The 24,628-nt window shown below is 39.4% G+C and overlaps 1 protein-coding gene across 3 annotated transcripts in view; it reads right to left on the bottom strand.

Moving 5' to 3' along the window:
* Positions 1-24,628, bottom strand: part of ADAM12 (ADAM metallopeptidase domain 12) — a 182,688-nt gene that overhangs the window by 2,988 nt on the left and 155,072 nt on the right. For all 3 annotated transcript variants that reach the window (XM_083844605.1, XM_083844607.1, XM_083844606.1), the window contains exons 14-22: positions 23,415-23,610; positions 16,007-16,115; positions 15,693-15,891; positions 12,639-12,716; positions 10,477-10,585; positions 7,358-7,493; positions 6,596-6,704; positions 5,965-6,147; positions 736-863 (exon numbers count right to left, since the gene is read on the bottom strand). In XM_083844605.1, coding sequence (XP_083700731.1) covers positions 736-863; positions 5,965-6,147; positions 6,596-6,704; positions 7,358-7,493; positions 10,477-10,585; positions 12,639-12,716; positions 15,693-15,891; positions 16,007-16,115; positions 23,415-23,610 — 1,247 coding nt within the window. The remainder of the gene's footprint in view (positions 1-735; positions 864-5,964; positions 6,148-6,595; positions 6,705-7,357; positions 7,494-10,476; positions 10,586-12,638; positions 12,717-15,692; positions 15,892-16,006; positions 16,116-23,414; positions 23,611-24,628) is intronic.

Below are 24,628 nucleotides of genomic sequence, written 5' to 3' on the forward strand. Positions count from 1 at the left end.
AAATATAAAATAATGGCAAAACCTCTTTACAAGGAGTGCTTGCCAATAAGATGTTTTTATTCTAGTAAAATAATTCATACGCAGGACTTGTATGCATTGCTGAGCCTTTAAATCTTGATTATTCCCCCTCCATCACTAGTAGGGATAGTCATTTCGCGTCTAGATTTTTGATTTTTATTCTTAACATTCCTTTTTGGATGTATATAACTTATGTGTTTTCTGAATATTTGGGGTATTATTTTCAGATGATTTAAAGTGATGTTCTACTGTGAAATGTGTGAGCAGAAAATTGCTTTCATTGGTGGCAAATTTTAACGGCAGCACTTGGTTCTCAGCCTAATTCTGTGAGGGGGCTGGCTAAGTGGGATTTTTTTTTTTTCCTCCAAGAGTTTTCTGAAACTGGTGCTTATTAACTCCTTTCTCTTCCAAGGAATTGCAAGTAGTAGTTGGGCAGTGTTTTTGTCAGATGCTTCCAGTAAGCCCTCCATATGCGTTATAAATTCTCATAGTCCTGTGGAAGTCAGTGCAATTGTGCTAATATACTCTTGTTGGGAATCAGTCCAATACTGCATGCTTTTATGTGAGCAGGTAGAAAATGTTTGTCACATAGCCCTCAGCAACAGGTACAGCAGAGCATAGCTCCTCAGAGCTCAGAGGGTCTGCTTTAAGGCATTTTAGGCTTGCCTTATTGAACCGAGTGCTACAAGCCAAGCCATTTTGATGAGGAGAACTAACCTTACAGGAGTGACGGGAGGCACAGCTTTTGTGTGTCCAAGCACTGGGGTGCACGCACTGTTATAACGAGCTTTGTTCAGAGGATCTGCTGGTAGAGGCTTCCGAGGGGGGTTTGGCTTGTGGTTTTCCTGTTATAAAACACAAGGTCATCGTATTAGTCTTTATAATTGACATAATGGCTTTAATATAGCAACTACTGAGCTAGAGCAAGGGTAAGTTCAGTGTACTTGTGACCAGATATATTTAGATGAGTAAGCCATAATGTATTTCCAGTAAAGAGGCACCTACATTTTAAAACAAAGCTTTAGGGATTTTGTTTCTTTTTATTTATTTATTATTATTATTATTTACTTCAAAAACACTGGATGCATCCATACTGAAATTAATGATTAATTTTTAGGAAATAAAGAACATGAAAACATGCAGTTGTAAAAAATAAAATATATATATATGTGCATGTATACAAAGGTGGAAGTACTAGAAATTACTTTAAAATACAAGTTTAGATGACCACTGAAGCAAACTGCTCAAGTCTGGTTTGAATTGGGAGCATCTGTGGAAACTTTTGTTTAGAGATGCTGCTATGCTTTTATTTTGTGGAATTAAATGATTTATTAATAAGGAACAGAAGTCATCTGCTATCGGGCTTGAGCTAATGCCTTTTCTGTGTGGTCCTTGAAACCCTGCAAACAGGGTGGTGTATCTGTCTGTGGTCTTCATCTTGAAGAACTGGGAAAGATTAAAAGACTTGCTCAGGTCACACAAAGACTCTCCAATGTATCCAAAACCTCCAGATCCATCTGCTATTCAAACTGCATTGTCACGCTTTCTCTAAAAACGTTGCACAGAGTGATTTTACTCATCACTATTAGTTGGCCATAACTCTCACAAGTAATGTGGACCAAAAAGAAACAAGAGAAGTTTACATGCATAATTTAGTTAAAGATCTCCTGAAGGATGTTATGAAAACAAGTGGCATGAATTGCTCACAAATAAGGTACAAGTTTTAGTTATTTGTACTGAGCATCCCTTTGTTTTCTTTTTGTGATAAATGTTGACTCTAAAAAGGGAAGTGCAGGGTGACTATCAGTAAGCATTTTGATTTTTTTTTTTAAAAAAGCAAAACTTAGACCTTAACTAAATCTGTATTGTATGTAATCATTTCAAATTTACCACAAGCTACACTATAAAGCTGTATATAATGTTGCATTTCTTTTTACTCTCAGCATAGGAAGTACTGGTTCTTGAGTGAATGAGAAATAGCAACGTGAAAAACAAAACTTATTTTAACTTATTGTAGTAGCCAAATCTCATATTCTGTGTAAAAATTAGTCTTGACCAGCATCCAGAAGAACTTCTTCCATGACAAAACAAGAAAAGCATTTTGCTATAAGCAGCTTGTGAGTAAGGAAAAGCTCCATCGTGGGGGGAGAAAAATATTGCAAATATTCTTGAAATAATCAGGCCTGGTAAATGTTGAAATAAGTATCTGCTTATTAATACTCAGTGTAGCTTTATCGCGCAGAGCTGTCCTGCAGAAAGTCACAGAGTTTAATTAAACGCTAGCAAAGGAAGTTCTTCAAAACACAGTCCTTTCCAGTAATACAGAACTAGACAACCCTAAAACTGTTCAGAAATCTTACCATCAGGATTTCTTAGCAAAGCTTACTTTGTGCACTAAATTTCTTACACAATGAAACCTTAATGTGTATTTTGAAGTAACGTATACCAATATGGAAAAAGTTAGCAGTAGAAAGCGGTAACTTTTTAATAATTGATTTAACTTTACAGTAAAAATTAAGCTTTTAAAAGTCACTATGTTTATTACATGGAAAGTTATACACAACTTTATCTGCAGCATCATCACCTTGAGTGGTGCAGCATTTTTAAAAAGAAAAAGAAGTAAAACACAGAAACAACAGCAGCATAAAGACAGCAACAAGGAATGTGTCTCTGAACACTTTAAAGCCTTTATTCCCCTGACTGCCTCCACAAAAGCAGTCTTTTCCCTTGAGTACTTTTACATGATTAATCACCTGAATTAGTCTGATCACATGAGTATTCAGCTGTTTGCTCGATCAGTACTTAATTGTTATTGCATGATTTGTATTCGCTATTCAATTAGAAGGGAGCATTAGGTACCGTAACAGGGAAAGGGAGCTGATGCACACTCAGCAGTCTAGAGAAGCAAAGCTTGGTCTGAAGAGCTTAAGATCCGGTAAGGGTGAATGAACAAAAAGAGAGGAAAACTGTCCCAGTTTGTTTGTTCTTAGTACCTATTAGCTGTGCCCTGTGTCTAATCACCACTTGTAATACCTGAGAGTAGGGAATGAAAGACTCTCTGAGCAGCTTAGAACTAATGCGATTGTATCGGTTGCCTTTTTTTTTTTTTTCCCCACCCTTTTTTATAGGGGAAAGTTGGGTGAAATGGCTAATCCATGTGGTCTCATCTGGAACAGGTGTTCAGCTGGACTCAGCCATGGAGTGAGCATCTTCTCATGGCTCAGCATGCTGGTAACCTTGGACACTTAATCTGAGCTAATTCTTTCAGTCCTGTTAGCTCCTCACAGGGATGTTTCTTCTGGAAGATGTTCAGTCAGCAGTCATACTACCAATGTAACTCTGATGGGGACCAGCCAAACATCTGATTTATTTTTTTCCCCCCAAGAGTTTGTAAAAATGCTGTCCTTGAGCTAGTATACTTAAAAAAGAGGCAGAGAAGTGGCTTGACAGGCCTAATGTGGCAAACTGAGAGGAAAACACTGTTTTCATCCAGAGAGCCTACAAAGTCATCAGGCGTGTGTAGCTTAAATTTGTTTCACTGACACGTTTTTGAATAAGCAATTGGGAGAAGTTTCTTGCTTGGAATGCACTGAGTGAGAAAGGTTGCCTTCTTCAATCTATTTAGATAAAAACTTCATCTGTATTAGCCCACTGTGTCTGAAGCCAGCCTGAGGTGACATAGGACAGGTATTAACAAGAATAACTGTGGCAGAAAGAGCAGAAGGTGAGCCCAGCTCCAATTTAGTGGAGAAAAAATGAAAATACGAAGCCATATTTCCTGTAATAAGGCTGACCTGTAAAATACATGATATATTTTAGTAATAAGATAACGGTATCAGAAATTGCACTTGAATGCAACCTGTAGCAAAACCAATTGGAAGTTTGGAAGTGATCAAATCAGAATGCATGGACTGAACGCTTGGTTTGTGTAAACCTGCACAGTGTTCTTGATTCAGTGGTGCTGTGCTGATTTATATTGATTGTGAAATCTGGCCCATAAATAAAGCATGTTTGCCTCATGAGAGCATCTGAAAGAAGACGACGCTGTTTATCAGTCAAAAGATTGTTAAATGTTAAACTTGGCAACAGTTAATTTGCTGTTTTTTTCTTTGTCGTCTTCTTTTTTTTTATTAACTATTTTACTTGCATCTAGAAGGAAAGCTTACTGTAAAATACTAATCCATTCATTTCGGTCTCTACAGTCACTAGAGGGAAAAAGACTTGTCTTATCGTATACCATTGTGCCTTAGGTACCCAATGCTGTAAGCCAGGAGCAGCAGGAAAGTAGCTTGTGTTCAGATATATCTCTCAGATGGGAGAACTAGACTGAAACTGAGGCAGATGTGAAGGCATACAGAAAGTGAGTGGTTTTCTCTACTCTTCTGCAATGCTCTGCAACAGAGCACCTAGGTGATATTAAGTATGTAGCAATGTTTTTTCAAGTGCTTTCTCTTGGACCTCGTGGTTCCAAGGAATTAGTGTTGAAGGAATACTTTAACTGCTATCTATATTAAATAAATGTCTTGAAGTTGCGACAGGGACGGTTCAGGCTGGGTGTTAGGAAGCTGCCAGAGTTCAAGAAGCGTTTGGACAATGCTCTCAGACATAGGGTCTGATTTTTGGGTGGTCCTTTGGGGACCCAGGAGTTGGACTTGACGATCCCTTCCAACTCAGGATATTCTATGAAATTAGACTAAAACTATTCTAAAGCTAACTCTAAGCTTTGAGGGAGTAAAATAGCTAACTTGGGAAGAAAAAATTTGCTTCCTGTGCAGTATTTTCTGTATTCCTAGAGTATAAAAAGCAGCAATTTCTGATGATCTTGAATTGATGATAGGGATATAATTTTGAAAGAAGCCACTCTTGCCTATTCACTAAGTTTCCTTGAGTTCATCCACTGTTTGTCTCGTTTCTGTTTCATGCTGCAACTGGAAATTGAAAACATCAATATTTTGCTTGATGGAGTAACAGTCTCGATTAATTTCAGCTGCTAAACTGAAAAAAGCATTTGGGTGGTTTCAGCTCTGTCAGATGCTGCTAATGATGGCACCAGAGAGCTAGTATTCTACCTTGCACTTTGTGAGGTTTGAAGGGGAGGGCACGTAGTAGTGCGTTGGGCTGTGACAGGCTGGGCAGGTCAGAAGGAGAAATGTTTCCTTTTCTTGGAATGCCTTTTCTCCGTCTGTCTTCTGCTAGCATGAGGCAGCATAAACTTGTAAATTGCTAGATACTACTTCTTGTTGTTTGATTGTTTAAAGGAAACCATATGATTAACAAATAGGAAAAGCACTTGTGCTCAAAATCTTAACTTTGACCAATGTGAAATATGCAGAATGTTCCAAGAAATGCAAGAAAATAAACAAGGAAACCATTGGAGCCAAAGACAAAAACAGGTCTAGTGAAGTAAGTGTAGATAATTCTAAGTCTTTTCAAATCTGTGCCTTGAAAAAAAAAAAAAAGCAATTTACATACCCTTCTGCAGAGCAGAACTACAAGCTAATAATATACCTTCTGCTCTTGGGCAAGATGTCTGCAACTTGACTTCCTCAATTATATCACTGTATTTGGCACCTTGCTAACAACACCTGTGGCTTCCTCTCTGGTTGGGCAGCAGGCAAGACGAGCTTGTGTATGTCCCTAATGTGGAACTTGTTCGTACTGCTGTGTCTTCTGAGTGGGGGAAAGAGATTGCAGGATCCTCACCCTTAGGATTGCTGCCACAGCTGGCAGAAGCCAGTGTAACCTTCTGGAGCAAAATGGGAGCTTAAGGAATCTTTATTAAATTATCTATGCCACATTCTTAACAGTGTGTAAGGTATAAAGAAAATATTATGGCAAAAGGCTAATGGGAAAGATGAGAAAATGCTGAATTCCTATTCATCACGTGCAGATATTCACCCACTCAATGTTAAACAGAAGGGAAGTTAAGAGAAAATCTGTGGTTACCTGGGAGAACCTCAGCGAGGGGTTAGCTGGCAAGGGTCTTTCAGGCACAGCTTGATGACAGGGCAGCTGGGGAAGGGGTGGCAGGACTCTCTGCGGCGTTTTTAATGGTGGCAAATCATCCGTCTTCACGGGGTTGCTAATGTCAACGATCTGGTACGGCAGCGGTCGTCTCGGGCCATCTCTCTGCAGAAATAACCCCAACCCCAGAAAACAGCTATAAACTTCAGCAGTTGATACAAGCATTAGTGCTTAAAAACCCATGTTATTCACTTGCTTTTCTCTTCTGCTCTGCTTTCATCTACCTTTGGCACCTCCCCTGCAACCGGAACAGTAATTAACAGCTTCCAGAGTCCTGCTGAAGCACTAACCCTTCACCATTTAGATGTGGTGTTCTGGTGTAAGGCAGCTGGCTCTGTCCCAAAGACTGAACAATTTATTTCATGTGCTTAATATCCCCACCTGTGCAAAACCTGGAAGCCATTAGTGTATTCTGAGGCCTACTTCTCCCATTTTACATGTTTTAGTTCTATGCGATATCAGTATGTACTGATGTCATGTAATTGATTTAGAATAAATTACTTAAATGAGATCCAAAACATTATTTTTTTTTTTTAACTACCTAGGGACTTACTTTTGGTATGTTTGTATTTTGTGGCTTCATGATGAGATTTTTACGGAGAGATGTGGTGCGAATGTGATTAGGCTCAGACAAACTGGAAGGTCTTGCTGGACTCACAGACCTGCAATACAAGCATATATTTATTGAACACGACATTCTGCTTTATAGCTTTTTTTTAAAACAGTAACCTCTTTTCAGAATGAGATTTTGCAAGGACTTTCTGACTTTTCATGGTAAACAAGGAAAGTAAAAATTCTCTAGTGCTCCTGCAAGAATAAAAATAAATATTGATTTTTTTGAAACCAGTAGTCTGTTAAATTAGCTTTTGCAATCTGTGGAAATGCAGCTTTGTAACACCCAAGAGACTCTTCTAATGAATCTAGCATTTAAACAGTAATGACCTCAAATATGAAAGTTTCAGCTCACTCGACTGAGTTTAGATAAAAGGCCATGCGATATAATGATGCTATTTCAAGCAAATGAATATGAAGGTAAAACTTCCTTCGATTTTGAACTTTTTTTTTTTTAATCACAAAAAAGAGGTATGTAGTCAAACCAAAACCCACGTTATTACTGACAATCATTAAAGTTAAACCAGGGAAAATTCTGCTGATACTACTGGCTGAATATTTTTAAGGCTGTCTCTTTCTAAAAGATATTCAGACCATTCTGTGATGAACACTAAGATGAGATTTGCCATGTTTACAGCTATTTTTTACTAATATCTTTAAAGATAATAATAACAGGCAGTATAATTAGGCAAAATGATCATACCTTAGTTTCTCTATTGTTGTCTTCTTACTTGTAAACAGTAATCTCATGAGAGTCTTCCTTTTCAGATACATGATTGACCCAGCAAAGATAAGGCACAGAATAGTTATCAACACTCCTATGGTTAAACTCTTATTATCTGCAACAAAAAACATTGAGTTTACTTCTATTAGGAGCCATCTTTATTGAAATGTGTTACATATATGGAGCAGAACATTGCTGCCTTGTCTGGTTTTCTAACTGCAGTGCAGGTGACGTGAATAAACTGTGTGCTAAAGACTCAAACTCTTATTTCTCCTAGCCTGATGCTTGAATTTGGGTCATTTCTTTAACAGTGGGGAAAAGTTAGTTAAAATATGTTTGATCAGAAAGTCTCAGTCTGCTCCTTAACTGTCGTTATAATTTTAAAAAGCAAAGGTTAGAAGAAAGTCGAGAAAATGGTAACAAGATATTCAAAAGAAGTAATGAAACTCTCAATTGTGATTCTTGGTGGTAAAGATGTGCAATTCTGTTAGTTTGTTAGCCCCAGAGTTTTTGCTGCAGCAGTGCCAGCTGGTGCCTTCTTCATGGGCTGCCTGCTTCCAGGGTAGGAGGGAGAGGAAGGGAAGAAAGACAAACTCCTAGCTCATGGTGGGGGTTAAGTGCAATGTCTCAAATATGCCGTCTCACAAACATAAGCAGCAGCCCTAGGCTCCTTTGTAAGCAGATTTTCATTATAACTGGGGTTTCATTGCACTTGGACTGGTGTGGTCCAGCCCAGGTGGCTGTCAAGTCTAATCCGGAGGCAAGCAAGGAGCTGGAGGAGTGTCTTCAGCACTGGGGCTGTGTGCTTTCAGAGGAATGTGCTGCCTAGGCAGGGGCTGGAGCCTCCTGTACTTGTTCCAGTTTTCAGAGTGCTTTAAACTATGTTAAGTACATTGCTGGGACCTAAGTGAGGCTCAGTGGAGATGCAAGCCCTGACTAGATGACTTGCAGCTGAAAGCAAACCTTATTTTTAGGAAGAGGTAAGCCATAAGCATCAGAGCCGCTGCTATGTGATACGATCATCGCCTGGAGGAGAGGATGTTGTGATTTTGCAGGACTGCCGACCTAAAAAGTGCACACTCCCCCAGTAGGAGATGCATCTTTAATCTTTGCTCTGGTAACCTATCATCACTGTCTCGGTCTTATCCTGATTGAATTTCAGCCAGCTGGCTCTCATCGACTGTCCTCAGCTCGTGCCGAAATGGTGAACACAGTCAGCAGCACTGACTCAACAAGCTGCACGTGGGGCTCGATGGGGCGTGAAGTGCTGCGATTTTTACTCTGTAGCACTGCAGAACAGCAAATCCCTCACCATTTCTAAAAGATTAATAAAATTAATAAACTCAGATTATGCAATTAAAATTAATTAACTTCTCTACCTAACAATTAAATATTTAAGGCTTCTTTATAAGAAAAATATAGAGTCAAACACGTGTTTACTCCAAGTCAGCTGGGTAAAATCAGTTACTAAATACTAATGAGACCATGTGCCATGTTTGACTAAGATGAATGTATTTTATTGACCTAATCCTTCTGTAATTTGATTTAGAGATGTGCAGACTACTCAAATCATAATCCAAACCACCCCATCAAGAGCTCATATTTAAATTCAAATGTCAGGGATAGAAAATTAGGTCCTCTAGCAATTTCCATATTTGTTTATTCCCAGAATTATTGAATGTAGCTCTGTCTTTAGAGAAAAATAGCCAAAATAGCACACCGCATTAAGCTATTGTTAACGTGGTTTTCTGTTAAATTGAAGCGTTGGCTTCCAAAACACAAAATGCAAGAATTATAAAAGATACCCTATATTTGCCTTTTCCAGTTAGCTTTGTCTGTGCAGCACATTATAATAATATATTTTGCAGCTCCCTAGATACTTTGATACAAGATAAGCTGAAAAGGGACTGTAATGCTTTAGAGCATATCTTAACAGAAAAACATTTAACACCCAAGTAATCACACTTGTTCAGTGCCTGAGCACAGTTTCTTTGCTATCTTACCAGTTGGTAGGTATTTAAAAAAAAAAAAAGACATTTCAACAGAGAAATCATAATGCAGAGCTTTGTAATGGAAATGACTGTGATGTCATAAATCCAGTATTACAATTCACTGCAGGATCTGGCATGTAGAGAATACAATCCATTTTGGTTTTGAATAGCATTATTCATATGAAAACTCGCAGATCACTTTCCAGCAAGTTTTAGCTTATATACGTCTATGTGAGTAGACTGCTGGTCCTGTCACTTGCTCAGAAATAAATCAGAAATATCTCTATGGAAGTCACTAAAGTTACAGTACTCTGGAGAAAAACTGGCATGTGATGATCATCAAATCCTATAAAATTGCACCATGTGTAGAAATAATTTCTTCTGAGGCTGGCCAAAGATGAAGTAAGATACTGATGCCAATGTTCTACAGACTGAACAAGGGGAAACTGAAATACAAATTACAGAAAATGTGCATCTCCTGCTACTATTATATGGTAGGGAACTCCTGGTGAATATGTGGAAGTTATTTATAAATATGTAGTTTTAAGCTGGTTCTTCTTAGAAGCACAATATCAAATATATTTTTGAATATACAAAAATTTTGCATATATAATCTGTATATCGAGTTTTCATTAGGCACTCAGCTATAGTAACAGGCCATGCATGCAATAAGGTTGTTCTATCCTGATACTCTCGGTAAATGCTCCGGAGCCTGGCATATCTCAGCGTGAATCCAGAGCGCTGCAACGTTCATCTACCATGGCAACAGGGCTAGCACGAGCGTGGGAGTTAGCTCCTCACCCTCGGCTTAGATCAATACCATTTCAGGGAGCTTCTAAACATGACCACATATCTTGAAAAAAGAGAAAGATGACAGGAGATGAGACTCACCAGGACTACTGCGCCTTTACTTATGCAAGAAAACTGACGGACTCTGCTGGCTTTGGTTTTGCTTCACTAGATTTTCAAGCTGGCACCAATGCATTTAGAATAAGCCATAGACTTTACTGACTATCCCAATCTTGCAAGCTCATTACTCACAAGACGGCATTCTGTATTTCCATTCTTTATTATGGAAGTGTCGGTAAAGCATGAATTGCTACTCACCTGCTTGCCTTATGGGCCCACTGTCCACGCTGCCACCAAACCCTGGCTTGTCACAGTAGGGGGGGGCCCAGTCAGCCTCGCAGTGACAGTTCTTTTTATTGTTGCAGACCTTCAAAAGAAAAGAAAGATGGCCTAACATGAAAAGTATTATACTATACATCTGAGAAGGGCACTGGCCAATACCGCCTCTTAATCAGATAGTGACACATCTGAAAGAAATAAAGCTCCTGTCACAAAGGAGATGTACCGGTATCTGCTCCTTGTCACACCTAAGATGGCATAAAGAAACTCCAAAGGCAAGAGAGCAAGGAAAAAAAAAAAAGTATTATTATTTATGTGGCAGGTAATAGTTTGAGTTGCACCAGTTGACAACTGCAATAATCACAATAAGGATAATCACACACCTCTTAAGTCTTATTCCCTCTGCCTCCAGCAGCAACATTATCTGCTTTCTAACTTCTTTTCCTTCTGCCTTCCTGGGAACAAGATTGTTAATACCATAAAACTTTTGCCACTTGAACCCTCCCACCCATCACGGGCTTGTGTTAGGCTGCACATTGATGTGTCCACTGCTCAGACCCTCCAGCAGTTGGAGCAGTGGCTGGAAGGTGTGAAACTGAAAGGGCAGAGGAAACTCTTCCTTTCGTATCACATTTGTATGGCCTTTAAAGATACAGTTCTCAATGTTCTGGTGGTTTTTATCAGGGCTAAGGAAAAACTAGTGAGATCTGATTGACCAAACGTTCCCTGCAGAGTAAAAGAGCTCCAAGAGACCAAAGTACGTCTTCAATAGCCAGTTCCCCCTGCATGGAAGAAAGGAGCTGGTAGACTTGGCTGTTCTCACAGGAGGTCCCACACTCCTGTGGGAACACCCATCAAAAGAAGGGCTGCTTTTTATTCCCTTTCGCTAACACCCAGGTAGTGACTTTGACAGTAATACTGGGGCTAGTGGTCCATGCTGTGTCAGCTGAGTACATAAAGTGAACAGGCCAAAACTTTTCTTGCACAGGACAAAGAAAGCACAGTTGCAAGTAGATGCTCAAATGTATTTTTAAGATTTTTTTGGGGGGGCTTAGGGCTAGTTATCAATGTGGTCCTTAATTCTGTGCTAACACTGTTCATCACTGATCGGCCACCGTCATGGAAAAGCTACACAATAGATGGATTTATAAGACATGAGTTAGTTCACAGAGTTTGCAAATATGCATTTTCTGGCAAGGTTAGCTGGAAGGCTTTCAGCAAAACTATACTGGCTCTGTCTGCAGTGTATTAAAACATCCTTCACATAGCTTAGCCTTGCTATGGTCATGCAAAATGCAAAAAGAAATGATTTACTTTTCAAAAACAGCAAGATAATTTGAAAATATAATTTGTTAAGCATTATTTTTTAAATTAAAGCACTCCAGGAGTTCCCTTCTATGTTTCCTTGAAATCCTTTTTTGGCTACTCAAGAGTCAGTGTAGGTTCTCCATCACACAGGCATAAAGATGCCAGTCTAAGTTGATGCTTATTCCAGCACAATGATAAGATGCATCAGCATTAACATTGCACAGTTTTGTGAATGTGGGATGATAAAATAAATTAAAGTAAATTAAAATTCACTCACAGGACAGGACGGGGAATTTCCAGAACTTTTCACAGTAACAAACAGATCATTAGAAAATCAAGGTTAATAAGGCATAGCTTGACATAATTAACATTTTCATAATATAAACTAGCATTCAAAACACTTTGCTGTCATTAACTGATATGAAATATTTCATCCTCTGTCACTTTCATAACATGAAACTCATCTATATACTTCATTTTGATAATTTTGGAAATGGTTTTATGAGATATCTCAATTCAAATGCATATTTAAGCTTTTCTGGACCCGCATAGAAACTGTCTTTTTTGAAATGTTAATGGAAAATTTTCATGACGGAAGGTTAGACAAAATTTCTTTGAAGATGACAAAATTCCTTTTTATCACAGACTGCTAATTAAGAATAAGATAATTACTAACTGATAAATATTCCTTTGTTAAATAAAAATAATTTCACTTCTTGTAGTTCATATAAGAGACACAGAAAATTGAAATGTGTAAGAAAAAATTATTGCAATGACTTTGACTGATATATTACAAAGAATCACAAAAAAAAAAAAGTTCCTATAATACTTACTCCACGTCCATAGCACTTTGTTGCACATTTGTGTACACCAAAAACACTTGTATTCTGGCACCGGCGATTAAGACAAATCTGCAAAATAAGAAAAGAGAAATTTTAATAGGGGCAGAAACGCTCGTGCTCACCACAGACCATGTCCATCTCCAACTCTTTACATCTGTTAATCTGTCAATGGTTCCTATAGCAGTTTTGAAGATTTCCCAACACACAAGTTGCATTGACAGCATTACATTGACAAAAAGATAAGGACAGCAGCCTTAGGTGTCTTCTTCTTTGTGGACCTTTTAGGTCCAAACCTGTGGAATTTAAATATTGCACCCTGGCCAATACTGAATTTCAGTCATAGTTCATAGTTGGTTAATATGCTGAGCTTGTGTAACTAAACAGGCAAAGTTTCACTCAAGTGGAACCACTGTTTTTTTTTTTTTTTTTTTTTTTAAGTCAATTAAAAAAAAACAACACAGCAATTTGCATTTTTTGATGACTAGGAAATGCATTGAGTAGGATTCAGTTCAGGTACCCTTGTGGCGTAAATTAGCGTAGCTGTATTGATATCAATGGCATGATATATCCCTCATATGCCAGTGCGGAATTTGGTCCTAGGACAGCCTGGATATGTACCTGAGCTCGTTGATACATATGACTCATTACTGTTCATCAGCAAAACTGAGATCTTTCCGACAGTTTCCCCAAGCTAAACAAATTTTTGATGTCAAATATAAAACAATGATACATAAAGTATAATAATAAATACCTGTCAGGAAATGGAAGTAAACTAATAGCATATGCAAAGTACTCATGCAAAATATTTTGCTGTCCAGTCAGGACAACTTTACTCTGCCAATATAGCTGAAAACTGGTATAAAACAAGAGTGGCACCATCTGATAACACCATCAAACTGTCAAATGGCTGATGAGGTTGTCAGTAATGAGAATTTATTCTATTGAAACTTGTAAAAAAAAAATTACAACTGGAATGACTGTTACTATGCTATATTGATCAGAAAAAAAAAAAAAGAAAAAATCACTACACAATTTTGCTCATGTTTAACTGCAGTTCAGTTCAGTAGTACTAAAAGTCAGTCACAATAATTAGCATTAAGCAGGGAAAAGTGTTGAAGGAGACGACAGGGATGCTTAATCAGGGCACTTATCCCCTGGGGAGAAGGAAAAATGGAAAGGAAATTAGAGTGAATTGGCATCAACATGCATGCATGTAGAGAATATGGTCTGATTACAGCAGTATTCACAATTCAGATATTCATAGTGCAGTAGCACACAGAATTTTGATCACATTAAAATGGCTGCATTTCAAATTGTGTATCTTCAGCTTAGAAGACTCAAGAATATTTAAATTCATATTCTTAATCCGTAATACAAACGCACTAATGTCCTCAAAGTAAAACATACAATTTCATAAGTATTAGCCTGCGTATTCTATAGTGTGCATGTGTATGATTAGATAGATTAGAAAGATTAAATACTCATTAGTAAAACATAATGGGGTTCTTTCCCAGCGTTGAATTTTCTTTGAAAAGAAGTTTTATAACAGATTGACTTAGAAATGTTGTGTAAGGGTTGTTTTCCTGTACCAGAACTGGAGTTGCACTAGGGACATGTTTTAAAACTGTTCCCAATGCAGAGTGGTAATCCAACATAATTCAAAAGCATTCAGAAATTCAGAGGCTTATTTGAATTTACCACAAATTATCAAAGCAGTTTTTTTCCTCTTTGCCAGTAATCCACTAAGGGTATGAAACCTTCATTTCAATAGTTCTTGGACTCTTTTCCATTCCTCCCCTTTTTAAACTCATGGCTGTCTCCCACCTTTTTCTGTTCGTTTTCTCTCCAATGAAAGCCTATGAATGAGACAGCCACATAAAATTTGGACTACATTCATGCCAGATAAATCAGAATGTTTGCAAAATATGATTGCAAAAATCAGTTTTGATGGCTGAACATAAATGGGTTTATATTTTTAAAATAGATCTTACAGAAACAGCTTTTCTTGCAAGAAAAAGAGGAGGGGTGGCATAATCAGCAGATCAGATAAATACAGTTTGAAATCTAAAGTGAAGTTAATGATAATTTTGCAATGCCATACACACTGAGAAAGTTTGCAGCACTGGTAGAAAAATCTATGAAAATAGTAGCGGATGCAAAAGCAACTGTAAAAGCACAGCAGCACAGAGCGGCACGTCCCCAGCACACACCTGCAGTACGGGGATTTTCTAAGCCAGTAGTGTTAAGTAACCCTTGCTGTATTTTTCCTCCAGTGAAGCTAGTTATTCACTTCTTGAACACATTCACTATTTTACATTTTGTGGCAACCCATTGACAGAGCTCACAGAATGCTCTGTGAAAAATAAATAAATAAGTAAATCCCCTTTTGTTTGCTCGCCTGATTTCTGATTTAATTTGTTTCATTCTTAGGTGTTACTGTCTCCTCCCCAAGCTACTCCAGGTTTTATGTATTTGTATTATCTACTAAGCCTGCAAGATCTCTTCACTGAGCCAGAATACTTATTTTGAGAGCTTATTGCAAGCTGAGCACCCTGAAGCAGCGCAAAGGACACTTAGAGGGCATGGGGGTTTCCAACCCACGAACACTGAACCCTGAACTTAGGTAGTAATACACATCAACTCAACTGCAATGATAATTTCTATGTCTCACTTTCACCAAAGAATAGCATGATTTTATCATAATTTCATTAACTATTCTGTAGTGCATTTTGCTGTACTTATTTTGCAAGGAACCTCTATCCTAACTGGATAGATACTTGGGGCTGTCTTAAAAAATCAAACCAAAACAACAGTTATTAATTTAAGCAACTTGCATTGCATCTGCAAATCTGTAATCCAGAACAGTGGCCAGAAGAAGGGAGTAAACATCTGACTCAGTGTGAGAAACAATAAGAGCCAACCAATTCTTTTGTGGGGAAAAAATAAATAAATCCCAAAGCAAAAACCAGTCAGTTTAAGTACAAAATACTTAGCAGCAGGAAGGTAGTGATGTTCTCCCTGTCTGGGAGTATTTCAGAACCTTACTTTTCCATCTGCGCACTTGGTTCCCGACAGCACAAGACCCGGGTCTGGCATATCATCCCCCAAATACACATGGGTACCGCGGCACAGAATCTTTCCACCTTCCTGAAGGGGGATATTGGTTTCTATGGAAACAGCATTGGTACCAATCACAGGTCGATTTGCTCCCCCTTGACACTGAATTTTTCCACATTTAGCATCTCTGAAGGAAACAGACAAAATGAAACGTTAATTACATCATTTTAGACGTTACAAACCCATTCCCACCACCCTCACATCAGTTCCTGCGTTGGAGAGGAGAGACCAAGAGACCCTACCTGGGCTCACACTTGGCAAAGGAGCTCTTGGAGTCTTTGCCACAGTTGCCGTAAGGATCACCTGCAGAATTGACTCTCTCAAAGCAGATCCCAGGAGCAGGTTTCGCACCTGAAATGAAACCTAGTCAGAACTTTCATCTCATACAAGGTGTTTTTAATAATTTTCTTTGAGCTCCGGTGATGGTTTAGGGGAAGGCAAGATGTGATCTGCATGCCGATGAAGCACAGCAGAGCAGTTGTGCTGGATCAGCATGCTAATTGAAGAGCCTGAATGTGTGGGTTTTCCACAGTCCTTTGTCTCTCTTGGCAGCCCTGTGCAGCAGACAATGCTGAACTCTTTCTCTTTCAGAGTTCCTACATGATGGTCCTCTTGTGAATCCTCCTAGGACACAAAAACTTTTAGTGAATGCCAAATCTAGTTTAGTGAAGAAAGACATGGGCCAGCTGGTAAGTTAACTCCCTTCCATTTACAGGGGTCCATGTGATTCTAGCAAGGGCCCAGGAGCTGAAGCCAATGGAAATAGTTTTCAAGAAAGGCCTTTTTAACTGCAGTTCGGGACAACAAGAAACCAGAAAAAAAAAAAAAAATCCATTTGCAAATGAGAATCTCACACAGCAGTGTGACATGGCAAAGAGAATATGGTGCTGTTAGATCAAGCTAATGTACTGGGGAGAGGAAAGGAACCTGTCTCCACCTTAATCTTCAGTAAATCCATGCCTGAGAGGAAAGGCTGATTTGAAACCAGAATCATTTCTACCAGGGTAGTAGAACGAGGAATCTGGGAAGACAGGCAGCATCTGGTTCTTATCTGTCGTAGCCTTTTGTAATAGAGACTTATCCTAACAGCACTGGAACTTCCCTGATGGCATTAGTGCTGGAAATGTCTGTGCAGACAGATTACTCATCCCCACATTTTAGAAGTTAAAAGGTGCTATTAGAACATCTGCTCTAATCCCTTATGCAGATAATATTCTGTCCATTTTTCCCAGATTATGACCAACTATGTAGCATCTTCTACATCCATGCATTCATCTGAAATGTCTAAGAGGTGGAGAATGTACTTTTGTGGCTTGACTGTTGCAATATTTAATTAGTCCTCATATTAGAAGTTCATTCCTTTGTTCTAATGTGAAGTGTAGCTTTTGTTTCCAGCAAATAATTGCTGCTCTTTGATAGATTAGGGCCCTTTACTGTCCTATATTTTCTTTCCATGAAGATAATTAATAGCACCATCAAGTCATTGCCAACATTTCAACTGCTCCAATACACAGACTTGTTTTGAGGAGACAAGTTGGTAAGGATATATATTGGCTGACTCTCTTGGCATGTATCTGCTAGATACATTTTTGTACTTTTGATAGATCAGTGAAACTGAAACAAAAATAACTGACAACAAATGATGTGATAGCCTAAAGGCTGAGAATATACCATTTTCAGTGTTCCCTGATCTTTAACAGGGACAGAATTAATGTTCCATTTTTCAAATGTTCCATCTTTCAAATATTTTGGGCCACTTGCAAGTGCATATGCCTATAACTGTGCCTAAAACATATAATTTATTTAAAATATCCTGAAGATTTGAATGCCTTCAAAGAGGAAAAAGGCTTTAAAAAAGGGGGTCAAATTCCTAAAGAAGAACATACAAATATGATTGTAAAACTCCCAGATAGCGTGGATCTTTTCACTAATAACTCAGAGATTAAAGCCTCAATTAATTATCTGCATTTCACAGTTAGAAGCTTGACTAATACTATATACTGCCGAACAGCAATCTAATGCTATTAAGGACAAAATATTAAAACTTGGAGAGGCTTAAGATGGCACCCTCTCTTCCTTCTAAGATTTTTACATACTGAAAATGGAAAACTCAGAAAGCAGGGCACAGAAGGAACAGACTGTGAGTTGCTGGTTCCCTGGAGAGAAGGACAAGAGCCTAAAATTCTTTGGAAGATTACTATCAAGCTTGCTGAGTTCAGAATTTTTCTCAAATCTGGAACTATTAAAGGGACTTGCACAGGATTCTTTTGCTTCCTTTCATTAAACCACAAGCAATAATCAAAAATCAACAAAAGCATCCAGACAAGGCGCTGTGCAAAAAGCAAAAGTAAAATTTACATTTTCAGCATGTAGATTCCTCCTCGTCTTTCCAGGGCAGGCACATTAACTATTCAGCATGATGCAAACATTAACATGTGCATACACTATGCCAGCTTCAGAGTGGAGAGGGAAGGAAGGAAAGAAAAAACATGCTGTAAGTAAAAGTCCAAGAAAAAATAATTGCTTTTTCCTCCAACATCTGCTGCGTTTGACTTCCTCAGACCTACCTCAGCCCCTGTGATCTACCATGACCATATGCAATTGTGGTGGGTCTCCTTTTTTCTTGGCTGGGACCCATGAACCCCAACCAGTTCAGCCAGCGGAGTGTCATTGGGGTGGCTGGAGGATGTGTCAGCAGCAGCCCGAAGCACAGACACACTTTTCCAAGCAGTGTGTGGCTCCATGAGCTGCCAAAAGCAAAATGAATGTCCCATGCTTTGCCTGTAAGTGACCTATAATATGCTTATTAAAAAAATGATGTTAAGGAAATTAAGGGCTTGCTGAAAGACAGAGAGTTTAAGGTATTTACCTTCCCTTTCACGTCGTGAAACTTTTTTTTTTCCTTTTTTTTTCTTTTTTTTTTTTTATTTGACTGTAGAAGTCAAGCACGGTACATGTGATGGAAAGCTGCCTGCAGGAAGAAAAACACATCTGCAGCATCCTTGCAGAGCTCAGCCAGCGAGCTTTAACTCCAACCAATATTACTTGACAAGAAAACGGATGTCATGGAGGACAAAATAATGCTCCCCTGCCAGGCTCGGAGCAGTCTGTGTATGAAAACACCTGGTACCCAGTGATCATCTGGGGCCTGGAAACCAAAATCTAGCTTCAATTTCTGTCTTCGGTATCAAACCAAAACACATGGTTGCTTGGGATTCAGATGGCTGCTCCTTCTCCTGACTGGTATCTCACAATATTTGGACATTTTTATAAATGAAAACATAGCAAACTGTAAGAAGCTGAGCAGATGGAGCTACCGAGTTAAAAGCAGGATTTCAGAGGACGCTTAAGGAAGAGAATTGTAATGTTGCATTTCTGGAGGAAACCCATTTATCATGATTGCAGCACATAAACTGCAGCAGAAAGTCCTGTCTTTCTCTATTTTGCTACCTCTACAGGCAAAGACAAAATGATTTGTGAGATTTACAGTGGATATTAAGTGCTTTGAACTGGATGAGCAGAGTTTATTTCACTTTGCTGTTGATAATTATAGTATCGTGACCCTGTAATTAAGGTCCTGTCAGCTTTTCCATGCCGAGCCTTATTCGAGGGATTAAATCAGCCATTTGAAACTGCTGCAGGTCAAAGCTCACCACTGCAGTTGTCAGCCTGGAGACTTTTTTTTTTTTTTCCTCCAAACGTGTATATTGATGAATGCACTTCTTTCATGTTAAGATTGCAAAAGAAAAATGTTCTGCTCTCTCAGAAGCAGTGCAGAAATGCTGTGTCATTTCAGACCAGCACAAGACCTGCTGCGAGGACAAAACACTGTCACAGTCTCCCAAAAGAGAAGAGAGAAATTTCTGACCATGGTGCTGACTGCAAGAACAGAGAAACATCGGTTATCAGGCAGCAAGCAGAAACAGAAGATATTTAGACTCATTTCCCAACACTGTCTCAGACTTATTAAAAATATATACCTATAAAGCGTGTATGGGTGTGGAGGAAAAAAAAAAATGCAACACTCAAATGGCAGTTTTCTTACTCAGAGCATGGTAACAAGTACCATGACCGACTATACAAATAAATATAAGCTTAAAAATACAGCTCTGTGTGTCACGTGGTTTGCACCTAGATTTTATATCTCATTAAGTTTGTTTTACTGCATTGAGCATCCAAGCAAACTTCCTCAAGCTTCCCTTGGCCTTTCTCTTCGTCTTGGTGATCCCTGCTGTCAAGTCTCTGAAAAGTGGGATGGGGTTGAGCTATTGTTTTTGCATGTAAGGAGGTAAGGAGTTTGCTAGCTCTTGCTAGCTCTGAGAACAAGGTTTAAAGCCTTTCACATCCCTAAAAGCAAAGACATTGCTGTAAATCTGTGATGACCCAAACTGTTTGGTTTAACTGGTTATCCTAAATGAGATTCAAATTTTACAGTGCACAGATAAATACGTATTCCTTCAAAAAACAGCAGTGGTTTGGTTGCCTAAATTAGATGGGGAAGCCCATCTGCTCTGCTTATAGGGTTGTACTTGGAAAAAAATGCAAAGCTTTGGCATCATTGACAGGCCTTTATAACAAATATTGACAATAAAATTAAGATTGTTCCTGCCTAAACAAACAGCCGTGTCTACGCAACAGATTTAAGCATGTTCTAATTATTAAGTCAATGCCTGCCATTGTCTCCCCCAAATCATTGCTTTTTCCCTCTTGGGGAAATGTAGGAAAACACACTGACAAACATTTCCTTTTCTTCCCTGAAGAATCACTTTCTTGTCAATGCAGAAAATGTCACGAGTTTAAAGCTGAGAATCTTCTATTCCTTGGTAATCAATAATTTCTCTCTTAAATAGCTTTATCTGTGCATCTTGTTGCTCCCTGCAAATGCCAGTGGAGTACCAGACATTACACAGATGCATTACTATCGATGTATCACTCAGTCACGCTGCTATCAATAGGTCAGATCGGTGCAATGCGAAATTTTTTAATATGAAACAAAAAAGGTCACAAGCCCCTCATGCATGCTGCTCCTTAAAGATAAAAACAACGAGAACTAATGCAAGAAAGAGAGAAGAGGAATCTGTGTGTTCTGTAAGCAGCCTGGAACGGACTTGGTATTTATGGCTGTTTTCAGAGCTCTCCAGCCTATTGCAGATAGGGAACAGCACAAAGTATTTCTCCAGTTTTCCTCCAGAAATTCTGTTGAAAGTAACAAGGAAACCTGATGAAATGTGGGTACTCCTTTTTGGAAACAGATTCTTGTTGCTCAGCCTAATGTAAACTATCTCTGACAAGCTCATTATTTTTCTTTAGAGCTAAAAATATTAAGATTGACATTTATCACTGGGTATCTGTAAGCCTATGAATGAAGAAAGATATAAAAGAGAACACATTGGTAAGGAATTCAATATGCTGAATATAGTTTTAAGAAAAGTTAACATATTTTGCATGGCTTTCTCCTACTGAGAAGAAAAAGGAAACTAATGTAAAGGAACTATGGCCTGTTTCCCCTTTACTGTATAAAATTTTCTTTGAAAAACATACAACTACTCCCTCATCCCACCTCCAACACACACAGTTGTTAAAAACAAATTTTAATCAATTACAGCAACCCGGTGAAAGGTTCAAATGTAACTTTTTGATACAAAGCCCAGGGACATCTTGGTATGTCAAATCTCTCCTGCTGCAAGCAGAGTTGGAGGGAAACAGTTTTCTTATCTGTCCCGTCAAAGAAGGCAAGATTTGAAATCTTCTCTTTTTTCCAGCTGCATAGCCCACCCACCCCTCTTCCCATTCCAGCCCTCTTCTGCCAGCTCATGCTCCAACAAGATGCAAGTGTGAGCATGTGGGGATATTTACAGCCCTGGTCTTTAAATCCAGAATACAAGCCTTCCCCTCCCCCCCCCTTCTTTTTTTTTTTCCTTTCTTGAAATCTAGTCTGCTTGAAGCTTCAAGGTTTACAGGCATGATCTCTAATTTATCCCTGCACCAGTGAGTTCAGAACTAAGGCTTGCAGTTCAGGTTCAGACAAATGAGGGTATTCCAGTTAATGTCTGTTGTGACCATTTGAGCCCTGTTCCTAACAAAGTTATTTGTCTCACAAGCAGACCCCCACAGCCTTGACCGCCGGAGACTGCATGCACAGCAGTGCCCATGTTGAATAGTCCAGAGAAGGAAGACAAGAAAGAACCTGGGGAGCCCGGGGGTGTTGGAGGACGTGCTTTGTTAGGAAACAGACCTGGCAAGGGAGCTACAGCAATACAGCTTTCTGACCTTTAGATGAATTTTTCTAAGCAACCGAAATTACTAACAGTCTGACTGAGTAACTTTCCATGGCATGGGAAACTGGTTCGTAAGGAGGTTTTGCTTTATACGAGAGAAATATCTCTGTATCCAGGGGATTAAAAGTCCCAGTATGACTAAGACTGGAGGCTATAATTGCACATGCCTATATGAGCTCATATTACCTCTATGACACGAGTGGGATTCGGAGGAGTGCATGAGATGCATGGCTTTCTCCACGTAGGCAGTTTTGTTATGAACTGGAACTCTTCTAACACGTTCTTATACCCACACGATCAAGCTAACATCTCCCTGCTATCTGCATCACTGGCACTATTTCTTGAGATGCTTTAGCTTTCATTTTAAAAGTTTGGAAAGTGGTCTGAGCTCTTATGAAGATAACTGATAAATTCTTCAGTAGACTTCTGATGAGGGCTCTGATCAAGGGAAACATCTGTGCGTTGTAAATTGATAAGATAATTTTGAAATAGAGTTAAAGACAGCTACATACTGAACTGAAAGAGCCTAAAAGAGCTAAAAATGTTAGCTTAAAAGAAATAATTAAATTTAGCTCTTAATAGCACTTCTCCCCATGAGAGTTCAAAATGTTTTTCCCATTTGAAAGAAGGACCTAATGTGATGCTTGTCCCAAGCGAGGCAGCAGGCAACAGCAAAATTCTGAGTTAATGCTGGTATGTCAGTGGGAGGGCCACACAAAGGTGGAAGGTGAACAGCTTTCCTGGGTTATCATCTGCTTAGGATAATTTAGGAGCTCATCGTATTAGATTTTTGCAAAAAGTGAGTGAATTCCCATGGGTGAATAAAATCTCTGCTTCACTGCATACTCTGCTAAGAGAATTATCAGGAGGCAGGTTTACAGAGTAACACCAATTAATAAAAGGCACACAGGGCTACAAGAATCTCACGTTAGTGTTAAATATTGAACTCTATTTTGGGATGTAAACAGACATTCTGCGGATGAGCAATTCAGAGTTCAGGTGGAAGCTTATGTCCCAGTCTGAAAAGGGATGTGATTTCTACCTCTGTCAGGAGCATTCAGCACTTCATAGGATGAACTAAGGCCACACCAATCAGTATTAAACGATTTGCCTAAGTTCACAGAGCCATTTGTAGCGGTGCTGTGGAATGAACCTAGTTACGCCCGCTCTCTACCTCCTGCTGCAAGAAATGAACATGACTGCAAATCAAGGAGAAAATGAATCACAAAATGATTCCCTCATTGTTCACTTCTCCATTTCAGGAAAGAATAGAGACAGATTGGTACTGTATAAAATTCCCCCAAATCCAGCTATAATCACAGGCAACTTTTATTGCAGTCTGACAAGCAGATCTCCTGGTTCCCGGACTCACCCTGGCCCCAGAGGGTGATGCACTGCTGCTCGTGGGTCTGGCAGATGCCGTTGTAGCAGTAACCGTCCACCCCGTGGCACGCGTGTCCATCGTGCAGGTACACGTTAGCTGGGCAGTGAGGGCTGGCTCCCGTGCAAAACTCCGGCAGATCACAGGAATTACTTGACTCTCTGCAAGAAATCCCCGCTGGTTTTAGCTGCAAAACAAACAAAACCTTAACTGCCATCGTTCCAATCAATAAGCGTTATGCAGCGGTGTAACCCATGCAGCACACAGCTTTTTTTCCACTGGCTCCGCACCAACTGACTGCAGTGGGCAGCATGAGGATTATGCCACTCTTTAAATGTATATATTTGATCCACGTTGCAAAGTGGCTCAGGTCAGAAGGTAAATCCTGCCTTTTGCTAGTTTTCAAATATGAATAAAATTTTTCAATGCAACCATTCCTAAAGACACAGACGCAGAAATATTTTTGGGCTGTAAGGCAAAGTATGCTCTGCAGCACTGATGGGAAGTCAGACCAGAACCCTTGCCATCCACAGAGCACCGATCCTAGGTGATTGCTCTGTGCCGGGGCCAGATGTGACAACACCGCAGTCACCAGGGCAGCCAGCTGAGCACAGAACCTCACCAGCTCCAGCTGGAGCGGTCACTCACAGGGCCACCAGCCCACCTGATGCTGGTTTCAGCTCCCTGAGAGCTTCCCTGATAGCTCAGGGAAATGTTGCCCTCTCACAGGCTTCAAGATCTTCTTCAACTTAATAATACCACCACTCAACAAAACTGCTCCTCTCCTGTCCCAGTTTCTCTAGATAACTCTGTTGTTCAGAGGTGAAGGCAACTAGTAGGGAACGTTAAAAAAAATCCCAGTCTGAACATTCACACATCACCAGCAACAAGAGACAGGTGTGCTCTGGGAGCACCATTGAACTTTAACTGCATCACCACAGTGTTTTTGGTGAAAAGCAAAACCACATGAAGGTAATCCTCCCTAGGAAAGTGCTGCAGCAGGTTGATGCTGTCCTGACAGCTTGCTGGCCTGAGCTTTTAGGCAGATGGTTGCCACAGACACAATGGAAACTTGCTGAATGCTTTATTAGCCCATATGCAAGAGTTGGTGTGAGAATTTGAGAAGGTAAATGCCTGCAGCAAGTCGGATTTTTATAGCACATTAGGAGTCCACAAGAGCTGATGCTCAGCCATTAAAAATATAT

The sequence above is a fragment of the Anser anser genome (assembly GCF_964211835.1).
Source record: "Anser anser genome assembly, chromosome: 7".
Taxonomy (NCBI): Eukaryota; Metazoa; Chordata; class Aves; order Anseriformes; family Anatidae; genus Anser; species Anser anser.